The sequence below is a fragment of the Beta vulgaris genome, chromosome 3 (assembly GCF_026745355.1).
Source record: "Beta vulgaris subsp. vulgaris cultivar EL10 chromosome 3, EL10.2, whole genome shotgun sequence".
Lineage (NCBI taxonomy): Eukaryota > Viridiplantae > Streptophyta > Magnoliopsida > Caryophyllales > Amaranthaceae > Beta > Beta vulgaris.
This window is the reverse complement of record NC_079204.1, coordinates 22,337,570-22,352,821: the sequence shown is the minus strand read 5'-3', so window position 1 is coordinate 22,352,821 and position 15,252 is coordinate 22,337,570. Positions and strand designations below refer to the sequence as shown.

Sequence of the window (15,252 nt, the reverse complement as noted above, 5' to 3'; positions counted from 1 at the left end):
GAAGCTGGAAGGGAATGTGTATGGCTAAGGTCAATGATCCAGAATATCCAAGAATAATGTGGGATGGGAACAATAACAACAAATCCAACTTTCATCTACGAAGGCAATACTGCATGCATCACCCAAGTAAGCGAAGGGTACATCAAAGGAGACAGAACTAAACATTTATCACCAAAGCTCTTCTTCACCCATGACCTCCAAAAAGAAGGGACGATAAACATCCAACAAATCCAATCATGTGAGAATTTTGCAGATTTATTCACCAAATCCCTTCCGGCGAAGAAATTTGAAGAATTAGTCCGAAAAATTGGAATGTGTCATCTTCGTGATGTATGCTAAATTCAGGGGGAGGATTATATGCGCTGCACTCTTTTTCCTTTCGATCAGGTTTTTATCCCACCGGGTTTTTCCTGACAAGGTTTTTAATGAGGCAGTTAATTTTAAGCATATATAATAGTTATACTCCTTTCTCTAGTTATGGATTTTTCCCACAGGGTTTTTACTAATAGAATTTTAAATAGGACAATGTCTATTATGAGTTATCAGTGGACATTCAAGGGGGAGTGTTGCGAAAACAGTGGAATGACAAATTCCACTGTTAATCACAGTGAAGTCCACCTGACATGCATTCAATGCATGGGTGAGTTTTTCTTGCCGGTTGCTACAATTGTTGATTTCTATAAGATACACAGTAAAGTTTGTATCTATAAATACTGTCATTTTGTAAGAAGTGAATATACTCAATTCATATACAATACTCTTCTGATAAATTTCTTTCAGTAATATTCCTTATATATATATATGTCTCACAACAGAATTCAATTATTTTTCAATTTTTTGAGCAAAACTGAATTATTGTTCATAGGATGACATGTAATTGTCATTTTAAATTTATAGATGCTCTTACCTAAAAACACAAACAAAAAAGTGAAAAACCTCATTTTAGGACAACACTTGCACTCATTTCGTAGTTCTAATCCCCACCTGCCGTTTTCTCTCTCCTCTTTCCTAACCTCAACTTCCATCCATGGCTTCTTCTTCCAAATTCTCCAAACATGATCTTCTCTCTGCACCACCACCACCGCAACTTCAACCTCCATTACAGCAACAACAGCACCATCTCCCTCTCAGGAAAACCACCGACGCCATTACCAACAAAAGGCGCAAGCTTCACATCTCAAACCCTTCTGACAACCTCAACGACGTTATCTCTCCTTCTATGGAAGAACTCTCACTCTCCACCTCCTCACTCCTCACTCACCAAGAGCTCCTTCAACGTCGGCTTCATCGTCTTCGCCGACTCTCAAAAGTTTACAGAGACCATTACTGGGCGTTAATGGAGGATCTGAGGGTTCACTACCGAGAATACTACTGGAAATACGGTGTTAGTCCTTGCAAAGAGGAGGATGAGAGAGAAAGTGGAGGTGATCGAGAATTCGGCGGATTCAATGTCGAAGGATGTGGAGAAACTAACAATAATGGTAATAATACTAGTGCTACGAATATTGTAAGTAATTGCGTTGTTGGCGGAAATGGTGGCGGTAAATTAGGGTTAGGGTTTGGGGAAAGTGCACCGGTGGCTGGAAATAATCCATGTGCATTTGTAACTTGTAGATTGAAGGCTATGGCGTTAACTAGCTTTTGCTATTTGCATATTTTGTCTGATCCTCAGCAGAATCTTTACAAGGCGTGCAACTATATTATCAAAATGTAATTTTCTCTCTGACTTTTTAGTATTAATTAATTAATTTCTCTGCTTTTTCGGATATTGAATTTCCTGATTGGCTTGTGATTGTTATGTTTGATATTGAGTGCTAGCTTGCTAATTGATCATTTCAGGATTTTGATGTCTAGTTAATACCTTTGCTTGCTGCCTTGCTGGTGAATGAATGATGAATATACTTCCTCCATTTTAAAATAAATGAAACACTTTTGTATGTAAAAGAAGCTCACATTAAAAAGAGACGTGTTTCATTTATTTCAGAATGGAGGAAGTATGCTAAAATTCATATTGGTCGAATGCACTGGAAGTATTTGTTGTGTATCTATGTTTTAGTGTCTTTGGACTTTTTGGCGTTTGTTTGACATGGAAAAACTTGGGAAGTGAAAATTATAATAGGTATTGGAAAACTATGGTGTTAGTTTAGTTGATATAAATACTTTGTGGGAAGCTATGTTGCCCGGACTCGGGTATCCATGTCCGACATGGGTATGTGTCCAAGTGGCCAATTATTTGGCCCAAAACGAAGTGTTCGAATGTCCCACCCATGTCCGAGTGTGAGAGGATATAACATGGGTACTTGAGGTGAAAGGAAGAGTCCGAGCAACATAGGTGGGAAGTTTTTACTTCTCACATAATGACATAATAGAGGGATTTACCTGCTCTCCTAGGCAAACTTCTAGTTTCTTTACTCAACCAAACAACTGTTATTAATTCCCAGGAATGAAAGCTTCATCAACGTTGGAATTGTATAGTTATTTTTTGGTGTTTCAATGCTTGGTGAATGAAGATATATCCCTTGATTTTATACATTTAGCATTATGAGAGAGTTTAGTGGCTTTATGATGTTTATAAAATGTGTCAACTATCTGGGGGGTTAATGGTTTTATTTTTGTATATCCAGTGCACAACAGGGGCCAATACTATGTGGGAGGCCGATATTAAGATCTACAGTTCCTTCACTGTGTAACATCCATTTTCCAAAGGCTCAAAAAGATGTTAAACATGCCTTGAAGAAAGCAGGTTTAAATGGGACATCATCTAGTAAACTTGCACCGAAGTTTCATGTTATCTTGGCGGAGTATGTTCATCTAATACAGTCAAAGAGAAAGGCAGCTCAGAAGTGTAATAATAAGAGTGTTGTCATAAAAGAAGAAGCAACCAGCTGAACGACTTTTTGCTTGGGAATAACTTTCGAGCATTCTTGTGCTATGCAGTTGAGTAAATATACATCACTTGAATGCTACAGTTTGTCCTTTCCAGAGGAAACATGCCATCATGCTACAGAGGGATACTGGCATACTTGAGGTACTCCAGAGCTTTCTCATCACTCATCTATGTGTTCCGAAGATATATGATTTCATATCATTCAAGTTCCTTGAGAACCCTCTATGCAGTTATCCTTTCGTAGTTTGGCTTTCGATGTACTTATGTTCACTTGTATGAAAGATTTACCTTGTTTATGTTCTAACCTTTTTGTTTATCGCATGTCCATCGCATGTCCAGTAATATCATGTACATATATAGTAAGAAAGTTTGTAGCCTGTTGTGTGTAAAGTTAAATGAACTTTGTGAAAAAGCATTAGAGATATCTAGCTAGCTTCCGTATAATTTGACTGAAATATTTCATTTCGCTTGTTATATGCACATAGCACTTGATATATGTCCATTGATGATGAACTCTTGTTTAGCTGCAGGCATCTTTTTTTTACCTAAAGAGATATACTGATAGCCTGGGTGTTATACAGCACCGGTTTTGTGGTCATCAGTTATGCCTTTGAACAGATATGGTTCTAGTTCTGACAGCTTTACCAGTCCTTCATCAAGTCTGTGGAATGTGGAAGTTCAATTAAGATTTCATTTCATTCTCGTCTTAATAATTATATTAGATTAACCCCCATCTACATATCCTGCAAAGCCAGTTAGATTGTGAATCTGATTTAGGAAATTGTTGTTCGGTAGCACCAGTTTACTCCTCTGCACATCCTTCAACAGGGGGGTCGAGTCTGAATAATCTCTTTTGCATGGAGCAGCCCTTGTTGAGTTTGAGACTGCTTCCAGAAGAAGGGTTCTTTAAAATATGTATATGAAAAAAAGAGGATAGCCTTTGAATAAAAAGGGGGATCGAAAATGAAATTTATATCTTCTCTTTTTCTTTATAGAAGTTCTATTAATTTATTTTGTATGAATTGTGAAGAGAAGACACTCTTGGTGTTTTTTACAAAAGATTATGAATAAAATTAGAGGTGACCAAGCCAGACAAAATTGCATATTAGAAGGTACACCCATGTGTACCTTACTTGTAACTATCTATCTCATTGTACTCCTAACATAAAACAAAGTAGTATTTTGTACTTTTAACCTGAAAAAACGTAGTGGACTGACTGAAAAACCTGAAGAGCTAATTGTGAACATTGATGAGGGAGCATAGAAGATGAAGTGGCAGTTTTTTTGAGTATGTTGAAGAAACTACAAGTTCTACGAGATGCTGAGGACGAAATTGATGAGGGGAGCATAGAAGATGAACTGGCAGTTTTTTGAGTATGTTGAAGACATTACAAGTTGTACAAGATTGCTGAGGAAGAAAGCTGAGTGCACTGAACCAACAATCCCTCTTGGACAGGAAATCTCAAGCATTACACTTGGCTCCTCTGAATGTTATACAACAATCATGCATGTTAAATATACAGTGTATTAACAGATGATGTGATATATGATGTGCAGGTAATGTGCTAGGCTGTTGGTAAAGCTTTCATATGGCGCACCGCAAACCAAGCTGATGGAAGTTTCATTCTCAAAACCAGCTCTGAAGTTAACCTTCAGTCTCCTGCCAAAAGCCTCAGCTTCATGAGATTATTTACTTCTCCGTTTTTGTTTTTACTTGCAACACTTTCCTAAAAGGGAAATAATTAATTACTTGTAACACTTTCTACTTTTGTTTTTCCTTTCTCTCTATCTTTCTCCAATCACATGGGACCTTCTCTTTTTTTCCTCTCTACCTCTCTCCTACCCAAATTTTACATTGGAGTTGATGAAAAAAAAGTATTGCAGGTAAAAAAAAACTGAGGAAGTACGGGAGTTCATTGCAAAACAGCACTAGTAGTTTTTTGTCATTAAGTTTCTGCCATCAATTTTGTGATGGCCTTCTGTACTTTTATTGATAATTCAGTTTTGTAACCAGACCTTATATTAATGGAGAAATTTTTATTCACGTTATTTTCTTTGAAGGTAAGAAATTTTCAATCATTAAGCTTGATTTTCTTTGTTTGCAAACTGTATAGACTTCAGCTTAACAAAATAAATAAGTTTTAGTATGTTGTGATGGAGATGGTAGTGTGGGACACAGCTTGATGCAATCTGCAATTGAGGAAACCAAAAACTACGTGAGATTGAACCCTACAAGTTTGTCCCTAAATGCCACTAGGATAAGGGGGAAATGTTTTAGAAAAAGAAGAACCTTTAAAAACAAATGAGAGGCAGGAAATGAAATCTGACTTAACTTATCCAATTATCACACTACCCAACTGCCAAAACCAAAAGCTAGAGGTATTCTCATAGTAATAACAAACTGCAAAAGTTGCTTCAGAATATGGCTACATCTTTACTACCCAAGTATGTAGCTCCATTTTTCTGCAACTCTCCTTCCTTGCCTAATTCTAACAACTTTACCAAATTCTCATTTTCGAACCCATTAGAACACTTGTCTAGCGTGAGAAGATCAATTGTTCTCGTACAAGCAAAGAAGAAAAACCCATGGCTTGATCTATTTGATGATGGAGATGATCCAGATCAGGAATTTGGGTCAGTATATGCAGATGGGAAGCAAGACGAAGACCCAAGGCCACCGGATAATCCCGGTAACCCATATGGGTTCCTCAAGTTCCCACAGGGGTATGCAGTGGAGATTGCATCATTGGGATCGAAGGTGCGAGGAGATGTCAGAAGATGTTGCTGTGTAGTTTCTGGTGGTGTTTATGAGAACTTGCTATTCTTCCCAGCAATTCAGTTGATCAAAGATAGGTATCCTGGAGTTCAGATTGATGTGATTACATCAGCTAGGGGAAAGCAGACTTATGAAATGAATAAAAATGTAAGGTGGGCAACTGTTTATGATCCTGATGATCATTTTCCTGAACCTGCAGAGTACACTGACATGCTTGGAATTCTTAAGGTTGGTTATTCTGTTTTGGCTTTTGCGCACGTCAATCTAAGAGGAAGCACTAAAAGTTCCAAATGTATACACATCTTGTAGTTTACAATACATTACGACCATCTTTCGCGTTTAAAAAATCGGAATTCTTTCTAGCTCCCTACAATTTCCAAACTTCACCATCAACGTTCAGAAAATTTGTGGGTTTAGTTAATGTCATACTCCCTCCGTCCCAAAATATAGTTCCTGAACTATATTTTGGGACGGAGGGAGTAGTAAACTACTAGGCATAGGTGGTGGGAGGTTGCAGAGGCAAGCATGGGTGGTAGCCGTAGCGAGTTGAGAGGCGTGGTGGGGTGGAGAGAGAGAGGGGAAATGTGAGAAGGGAGGAACCAATGGTGATGATGGCAGAGAGTGTGGTTGTAGGGTGTTTGGATGCCCGTAGAAAATATCCCCTACACTTTTGCAAATTCCGTCTGCTACAACAAATCTTTCTCAACCAATCAAAATATTTTAAAGGAAAAATTGACAATAGAGGTCTGAACTTTGGGTGATAATTTTTAAAAGGTCTGAATTATTGATTAACCTGTATAGGTCCCAACTTTAGGGGGGTCTTAACTTTTGGCGGGCTCGAAGACTTAAAACTGAAGATTTTTTTTTTAAAATCTCACCTAGTTCATACACCCCTCCCTCAATTAACCCTTCTGATGTGACCCAAGTTTTACAAGTGATGAACTATTAAGCCAGTTTTAAGTCACTAAGGCTCGCTAAAAGTTAAGACCCCCTAAAGTTGAGACCTACACAGGTTAATCAATAGTTCAGACCTTTTAAAAATTATCACCCAAATTTCAGTCCTCTATTGTCAATTTTTCCTATTTTAAATTTTATTTTGTTTCTTTATTAATTCCCAAACATCCCCTATTTTTCCGCGGTTGTAATTTTTGAGACGGTCATATTGTCACATGGCGCACCAGTTGTACCAAAAAGTTCCGGGGAGACGGATGGTGGACTGGTGGTGGGGGGGGTTTTATTTATGCCGTTTTCTAAAGTAAACAATAAGGGGACGGGGTTTTCGTTTTTTCATTTTTACGGTTTTGAAATCTTCCTTTCTGTGGAACAATGCAAACAAAATCTGTTTCTGAAAGCACTTCTAATAAAGAGTGATGATAATTATTAACTCTAATAAAGTTGCTTCCAAGCTGTCCGATCAAGGTGGTTTCGAATCTCATATAGGTAGTTAACATCGTTAAATCCCATCAATTTCACTGCTATGTGTGGCTCTCTATACACATAAAGAAGACAAAAAAGGAAATAACTTAGTAAAAGCAAAGCATAACGGGGGGAAAGCTCGTTTAAATACAGCAGAATTTGAAAGCTAAAGAAATGGAAATTCCTAAAGGAATTTTCCAAAATGGCATATATAACTGCATATTCATTACAGAACAGAAAATGAAATTGTACAATGTAGAATATCTTATTTACTAGTGTGATCTTCTTGCAGAATAGATTTTATGACATGATACTGTCAACAAAACTAGCAGGGGTAGGGCATGCATCATTTTTGTTCATGGTAACAGCCAGAGACAGAGTAAGCTACATTTATCCCAATGTAAATGCAGCAGGAGCTGGACTATTTCTATCTGAAACATTTACACCAGATACTGTGAATCTTTCAGAGGGAGGATATAACATGTAAGAAGTCAGTTATTATAACACAATTTACCAGAAATCACTACTTTTTTTCCTTTCATAAGAAGAATCAAATTCAATTTTTTTTTCCCTTTTTGGAATTTGAATGTCCACTAGGTACCATCAGATGATTAAATGGTTAGGCAGACCAGCGAAGAAGGTACCAGAGCATTTTGTTTCCCCCTTGAAGGTATCAATCTCAAGGAGGCTAAAAGACGTCGTGGTGGCTAAATATAAGAAAGCAGGAGCAGAGAAGGGGAAATATGTAGTGATTCATGGCATAAAGTGTGACTCAGAGGCCTCAATGCAGTCCAGAGGGGATACTGATAGCTTGCTCCCTATTGAGATCTGGGCCAAAATAGCCCAGGCATTTAGGTAAAGATTGAATCTAACATAAAATACTAGTCTTTTTTGCAGCATTTTGCTAAGCTCAGAAAATATAATCCTGTTTTTACTTTTGAACTGTTCTGTTAAATAGGGAGGTTACTCCAGTATTTGTGATTCCACATGAGAAATTAAGGGAAGATGTGGAGGAAATTGTTGGGGATGAAACGAGCATTGTCTTTATCACTACACCTGGTCAAGTAAGTTCTTTTACTTATTCAAGGCACAAGGAACTTCCTGAATTTTTACTCGAACTTTAAGCACTTGTGACTGTATACATTTGCATCAGTTAGCAGCATTGATAAATGATTCGGTTGGCGTCATAGCAACCAATACAGCAGCTATCCAGCTTGCACATGCCCGAGATAAACCCAGGTTAGATTAGACCAACTTTACGATAACATATTTTACTCAACAGAGTTTCTGTAACTGAGACTATTTTCATGCAATTTCTGCAGCATCGCGTTGTTTTGTTCTGAAGAGAAGGGAAATCTTTTTGTTCCCAATGCAGAAATAAAGAAGTGCAAGATCATAGCATCAAAAACAGGAAAATTGGCAGATATTGATGTTGAAGATGTAAAAGATGCAGTTAAAGTTTTTAAGGCTGCAGAACCAGCCCCATCTCTAGCTCCAGCTTTGGTGTAAAATGGAACGTTTCTGTTGAAAATATTGTAAGTAAAAAGAAAAATGTGTGAGGGAGAGAATCCTGCTTGCATGCTTTTGCAATGACATCAACTGTACATTCTGAAACTTGTATGAGAACTTGATAAAAGATGGCTATTCATTATACATATTCTGTGCCCAAAGAAAAAAATATTGCGTTACAGAAAAAAAAAAACAGAGAGGGTTGCAAGTCACTCATTACTGAGTAATATAAAGCTAACACAATGATATAGAAGATATACCGAAAATTACTAAATTAGCAGAGAAAAGCTGAAGATGAGTTTTATAACTTAATCTCAGTGAAATCTGATTCAATTGGTGGCTTTTAATGTATTCCTCAGTATATTAGACAACAAATAGGAACCTCAGCTACTTGTCTACTTCCCCAACATCTCAACTGAACAAACAACACCCCATCTTCATAGGAGTTTCCCCCTAACATGCATATAATTACACACAAAAATAAGCCCTAGAAATTTCATAAGGAATTCACAAAGAAAAGCTTATCAGTCAGAAGAGTTGTCTTTACTCCTCGATCTCTTTTGATGATGGTGCGAGTCTCTTTGGTGCTTATGGTGCCTATGCGAGTGCTTATCCCTTCTGCTTTCTCTGTCTTGAGAGCTCCTCTTCCTCCTTGGTGAAGAAATTTCCCTATCGCTTGAGTTCCTTTCCCTCCTTGTCCTAGAGGATGATGTTCCCCAATCTTTGGAGCTCCTTTCCCTCCTAGATGAGGAAGTTCCCCGATCTTCAGAATCCAGTTTCCTTCTAGATGGTGATGGTTCCTTCTCTTCATAGTTCCTTTTCCTCCAAGATAGAGGCGATATTTCTCTCTCTTCAGATTTCCTTTTCCTCCGAGGTGGTGAAGGAACCTAAATTTATGTGAAGCCGACCAAAATAAATTAAATCGACTTTAAAAATACCCTGTAATTTGCAATTACTGAATAAACAGAAAAGGCAACAGCATTTGTAAGAATAAACAGTAACGCAGAGGGGTTCAGAGATAGTCTGGAGATGGTATACTAGATTCATCGACAATTGTAAGTCTGGAGATGGTATACTAGATTCATGGAAAATGTAGTTGTCTGAAGCATGTCAAAATGCTTACGAAAGTTTGACCAGAGATGAGAAGGTGCCCACTCCACCAAATCATCAAAGTGAACAAGTAGCCTTGATTATGACGGAAATGCTTAACAGACAAGGAAACAAGATAACATGTACCTGGAAGCGTGTCAAATATCTCCCTTCAGGTGGAGGTGGTATGCCAAGCCTCTTCAGATCATCATGGGGGATAGGTCGCCTGCATTAAGAATTTAAGTCAATGAACATGAGAGCCTTCTTAGTTTCCCTCCATGCACACAAGTTAACTTAATTTGTTTTCCTTTTTCTATTTATATCCAGGCCAAAAGACTAGCTTCTCTAAAGTACTCTCTTTCTAGACCCCATACTTTTACTTTTTTGCGGCTTGTCTGTCTCAAACACGTCCGACCACTTAAACAGACATGAGACGTGTGTATCACTGAGCGAGCAGACAGGTCCAATATTGACAACCCTACGAAATCTAAGATAAGTTCAAGTGTCCATGGTCAAAAGGCTTTACGAGTGAGTATGGAATTATCAATGTCATCATTAGTAAAATCTGGGATGCAATAATGCTTAGCTGGGAATTTCCAGAGGCCTCAATTTTTTCAGATAAGGTGTACATGCAATAGGAAGAACAAAAGACAAGCTAACAAGAAGTTTCAATTCCAATACACTAGCATCAAATCTGAACTAAACATATGCTTAAAAAGATACTAAAGCTATAACAAAGTAAAGACTATCAAAGTTAACCCCTCCAAATTTCATTTTCCCCAAATGACCTGGGTCTTTGTACTCAAATTCACTTTAATTAAATTCCCATTGATCAACATACCAGCAGAGCTTCCAACATTTTCAACAGATGAAATACAAAATCCTAAAGGCCGATGATTAGAATTTTTTCACAACATTCTTCTTCAAGAATTGAGGATGACAAACCATCCTATAGCCCTACCCTCTTCTTCCCAGCACACCAGAAAACCAGAGGCTTGGGCATTCACTATAATGCCACCAGTATTCTAAACTAATGTTCAGAATCCAAATAGCAGGAAGCAGACAACCAAAGGCACAAAAGCATATGGTGTGAACGAAAATAAATTAAGCACCCAGGGATCATAGCAGTTGAGAACCATCAGGCATAAATATTTGCACTGTTCTTTTTCTTCCTCTCTTTTGTGTAGACAATAACTCAGCTGTCACTTCACCCTTTGGTCCTAATTTAGGTCATAAATCACCAACTTTGCTGGAACCAGAAGTACGTGCATTACTATAAATCTCTGAAAATAAAAAGAAGGATTTGGATTCGTTTGGGGGGGGGGGGGAGAGAGGCAGGCAGATATCCACATATCATAAACTTAATATTCTCCAGTTTTCCTCATATGAAGGAAAATAATAAAGGGCATACAGTGGGGCACGAAATGGTCTTTCTCGTCCTCCAAAACGAAGTTGTCCAGATTCCTTCTTACCACCAAGGCCTCCTCCTGTAACCAATTCAAAACTGAATGATCACTAGCCAACAAACTTGCACGTTCATTATTAATTAACTACAAAAAGTAATCAACTGACCTAACCTTCTTGGGATCCATCCAGGCATTAGTTGTTGTCTGTTGTAATCAACAATGATTTCAGAATCATCAATAAACGAATGGTGTGCGTCCTACATGGAGAGGAAAGCAATAAGATCTATATATTTGGGATTTCTAATGGGAAACTAGACTAAAATAGCATTACTAGAAACTAACACTCCTCTTTAACTGTCAGTTTATTCTTGAAAAACACTTCCGCACCATTTGGTTTAATGAACTAGAACAAAATGGCAACCCATACAAGGTCTCTATGCATTGAGAACCTTATATCTCTCTTTATTTGGTTCAATCATAGAATGGTTCTATAACGCACTCTTGTTGTTTGGTTCACTTTTGTAATAGATTCTATATCCAATTTATCCTGTTCTATTTTCTACTTTACACCACCCTTGTTTTCTTGTTCCTTATGTTTTCTGTCGTTTATTCTTTCACTTTCACACTTTTCTTTGTTGACTATCTGTAACTTATTCATTTGCATTTCTTGTGCTAATCAAGATTTCACTTCAGCCGGGAGAAAAACCAGCCAAGAACTGCATGTGATGCCATCGTAGTAGGATATGGAAACTATTAACCAGGGTAGGACGCATGCTCATTCGATAGCTTGATTTATTTTAAATAGTTAACCAATACCTTAAGATTAAAGAATTAATCAGCACTCGTGCAAAAACAGGTATAATCTTATTAAATTCATATGGGGAAAGGAAAGGGAGGTTCACATCCCAGCAAGCAAAGGACCGGCCTATGTTATTCAAACTTAAGACAAGGTTCAAGTACATCCTGACAAGCTATTTCTGAAAAATATTTTTATGTTCCCCCTGATATATAGTGTCACATATCCAAGGCACATAGCATATCTGGGACAGCTAAGGCCCAAGCATCGCAAATAAACGGCGATTAGAGTGAAGTCACTTGCAGAAATCACTCCCGAAGATAATGGATAACAAACAATAGGGAAAAAATTCTAAATCCATATACTTTCAACTTCAAGTTAATTGCAAGCTTGCAAAGTGTAGGACTTTGAAAGCTGAACAACATCATCACCAATCAATACGGACCTAGTCATCAGCGGGTTAAGGGTTAAGGGTCAAGGGAGGCTAAGATGTATACAGTATTGCCCCAAACCAACAAAGGAATCAAGGATGACACTGATAAGGTAGTTTCCAAGAGCTGGATGTAAATGAAAAGAATAGAATAGTTATATGCTGTACTTAAATACTAATGACAACCTCATATGCACGCCTCATTTCTTTCTCTGATTCATATTCAACAAATGCATAACCACGTGATGCACCGGTAACTGCAACCACATATCATCAAGTTAGCAACTTGTTACAAGATACTAATCTCAGAAAATTGTTACAGGAGAAACTTCTCTAATGAGATTATTACGTGCAATTTTATGAATGCTAAACGCTTATCAGATTTAAAGGACTCCAACACTAACATACAAAGGTCTGCACATACAAAAGCCTAATTGTAGAAGAAGTCCAGAAGCTATGAAGTCGAACTAGCTTAGTTAGGGCCCGTGTAACACACTCTCCAAACATATCAAGCTCTACTGTACATCTAGACCAGATTTGGCTATTTCAAGTAACACCGGGAAGTTTTAATTAAATTTTTAATGTGGAATTACAGAAACATCTTTTCATACCAAAGTACCAACCATGAAAATTTGGGTCCCAAATGACGAAAGTTTGGCAGCTTGGCTACAGCATGGATCACGTCCGTCATCCCTGTTTTTAGCATACAATCCCTGACTGTTTCCTTTGAGATGTACTTCAAGATGGCCACATACTAAACAACCAGATGAAATGACACAAGTCGTACCCACAGAAACACAAATCTTAATGATTTGAAAACGATACAAAGTTAACTCCCAGACCTAGTTGAACTATAACTAAGCCACAGAAATGCAAATTTTGCAAATGGCTTCTAATTGCATCAACCATATGCTATGTTCTACTTCTAATCTTCTATAGCCGAATTCAGTTAAACAACCCTTCATTGAGTAATCAATAAACATGTTTCACCATATACTAAACAACCAAAACTCTACTCCTCTGCTATAGTAGATGTGCCAATTCATATAATTCATAAATCATCATACACCTACCCAAAGAAATAAAATAAAACCATACCTATGTCTCTCACTATCCGAAGATTCTTGACCCTGCCGTACCTGCTCATAGCCTATAGGAGAAAATCCAAGAAAAACAAAAAACTATCAGCTTCAGCATCACTGTAAGTTTCCAGTTTCTGATTTTATACTTTAAAAAGATATATATAAGTGGTATAACGAACTAAGAATTAGTCAAACTTTTACTAATCATGCATATATTGGAAACCAACAACAGAAAACTACAAACTAGTTTTCATATTTGAAAACTAAAAACGATAACGAACAAGAATTGAACTTTTTTTTAATTGGATAAAAATACAATTCAATTGCAAAGAAATAAAAAAAACCCACAATAAAAGTTAGTTATTGAAAAGAAAATGAAAAACCTTGAGAAGGGTATCTTCAGTTGTGGAGCGAGAAAGGTGACCCACAAACAAAGTAGAATAAGGGTCTCCTGTAACTTTGGGATCACCAAATGGGTCATCTGCAAAATTTGTGCAGAAAAAAGAAATTATAGAAATGAAATGAAATGAGGCATGAAAAAACAAGGAAAATTGAAGAGGAGAGAAAGAGAGATACAGAGGCCAGCAGAAGAGCAGAGAAGAGCTCTATAAATGGCGTTGTCGTGCGGAAGAATGTCAGTGCCATCGATGCTACCAGCTTGAATTGGATGGTATGCTTCTGCGTAAAACACCGCATTTACGCTGCTTCTACTTCCGCTCATCTTCACTCTCTCTCAACAAAACTTATTCCTAATTTCCTATAATAGAAGTTGTCTCATTTTTTTTTTCACCCAAACTTCCAAGTAGTATTCCTAATTTTCTTAACGTGGATGTAACTCACTAATATGTTAATCTAATGTCCTATTTTGTGTTAAAAAAAGTATTCCTAATTTTTTATAATAGAAGTTGTTTGGGCTTAATAAATGGTCCACCCAATACATACAAGTGGCACAGTGGGTCCCACCTGAAAGACGACCTAGCTTTACGTCACCTACAGGGCAACAGATGGGCTTGGAAAGGCCGATTGCCGGAAAAGGAAACACAACCATTGACTCCAGAACGTCCATCGTCATGTTGCATTTCTGGGACTTCACAATGCTATATATACCAACTGTCTCACCAATGACCAGGTTTTCAATTCTCACCTAACAAACTAGAGCATCTCTCTATAGATTTTCTCTCTCCACCTCAATAATCAACTAACTTGAGCGTCGGAGGGGCTATCCCAGAACAACCCCGGGTAGTCTAACTGTGATATTCAGGTTTTAGGCGTATGCACAATCAATTCAGGCGAACGTTCTTGGGGCTCACTCCTACTCAGCACACATCAGTGATCCTTAATTTCTTGACAGAAATAGTATGGCGTCGTCTGTGGGGACTTTACATAAAGTTATTTCGCCTCCACTCAGCGAGATTCACCTCGTTGCTACTCAGCAATGGCCCCAACCAATAGTACTCGCAACAAACAGTCTTCAGCACAGATCCAAAGATCCGAACGAGCAGCCTCGTCCTCCCACCATAAGAGGTCTGAACGGGTACCTTCGCCTCCCCTCCGTCGGTCTTTCACAGTCCAGACCATCGATCCCAACCATGAACAATCCAATGGCGGTCGGCCAACTCCTTCACAATAATTACAACAAGCCAACCCTCAACCCCTGTTCGCAACAGATATCACCCTAATAACTGCTCTGTTTCAACAAACCTTACAACGTAGCATAATGGATAAGCTAACCGCAATTCAACAGGGACACACTCAGCCTAACCCCGTATCCTCCCCGAACCCAGGGACCAAACCCTGGTATGTTCCCAAAGGAAAGAATACAACCCCAACTCGGTCCATGGTCAGCCTTGCCGACAAAGAT

General features: G+C 38.0%; 3 protein-coding genes and 1 long non-coding RNA gene across 4 annotated transcripts; 3 read left to right on the top strand and 1 right to left on the bottom strand.

Moving 5' to 3' along the window:
- Positions 1-903: 903 nt before the first annotated feature.
- LOC104884269 (uncharacterized) lies at positions 904-4,936 on the top strand. Its single transcript, XM_010668890.4, has 2 exons — positions 904-1,710; positions 2,625-4,936. Exons 1-2 carry the CDS (start codon positions 1,028-1,030, stop codon positions 2,887-2,889), a joined length of 948 nt encoding a protein of 315 aa, XP_010667192.1. The 5' UTR covers positions 904-1,027; the 3' UTR covers positions 2,890-4,936.
- A 273-nt stretch (positions 4,937-5,209) lies between these two features.
- On the top strand, positions 5,210-8,734 carry LOC104884268 (hypothetical protein). The gene is made up of 6 exons (XM_010668889.4): positions 5,210-5,891; positions 7,372-7,562; positions 7,677-7,934; positions 8,038-8,143; positions 8,233-8,318; positions 8,402-8,734. Exons 1-6 carry the CDS (start codon positions 5,310-5,312, stop codon positions 8,586-8,588), a joined length of 1,410 nt encoding a protein of 469 aa, XP_010667191.1. The 5' UTR covers positions 5,210-5,309; the 3' UTR covers positions 8,589-8,734.
- A 128-nt stretch (positions 8,735-8,862) lies between these two features.
- Positions 8,863-14,200, bottom strand: LOC104884267 (U11/U12 small nuclear ribonucleoprotein 35 kDa protein). The gene is made up of 8 exons (XM_010668888.3): positions 13,968-14,200; positions 13,775-13,872; positions 13,408-13,459; positions 12,496-12,566; positions 11,250-11,340; positions 11,089-11,164; positions 9,825-9,903; positions 8,863-9,475 (listed from the first exon to the last, which is right to left on the bottom strand). Exons 1-8 carry the CDS (start codon positions 14,110-14,112, stop codon positions 9,113-9,115), a joined length of 975 nt encoding a protein of 324 aa, XP_010667190.1. The 5' UTR covers positions 14,113-14,200; the 3' UTR covers positions 8,863-9,112.
- LOC125496012 (uncharacterized) lies at positions 11,750-12,527 on the top strand. The gene is made up of 2 exons (XR_007272615.1): positions 11,750-11,845; positions 11,940-12,527. It is a non-coding gene; the product is annotated as an uncharacterized LOC125496012 (long non-coding RNA).
- Positions 14,201-15,252: the final 1,052 nt, after the last annotated feature.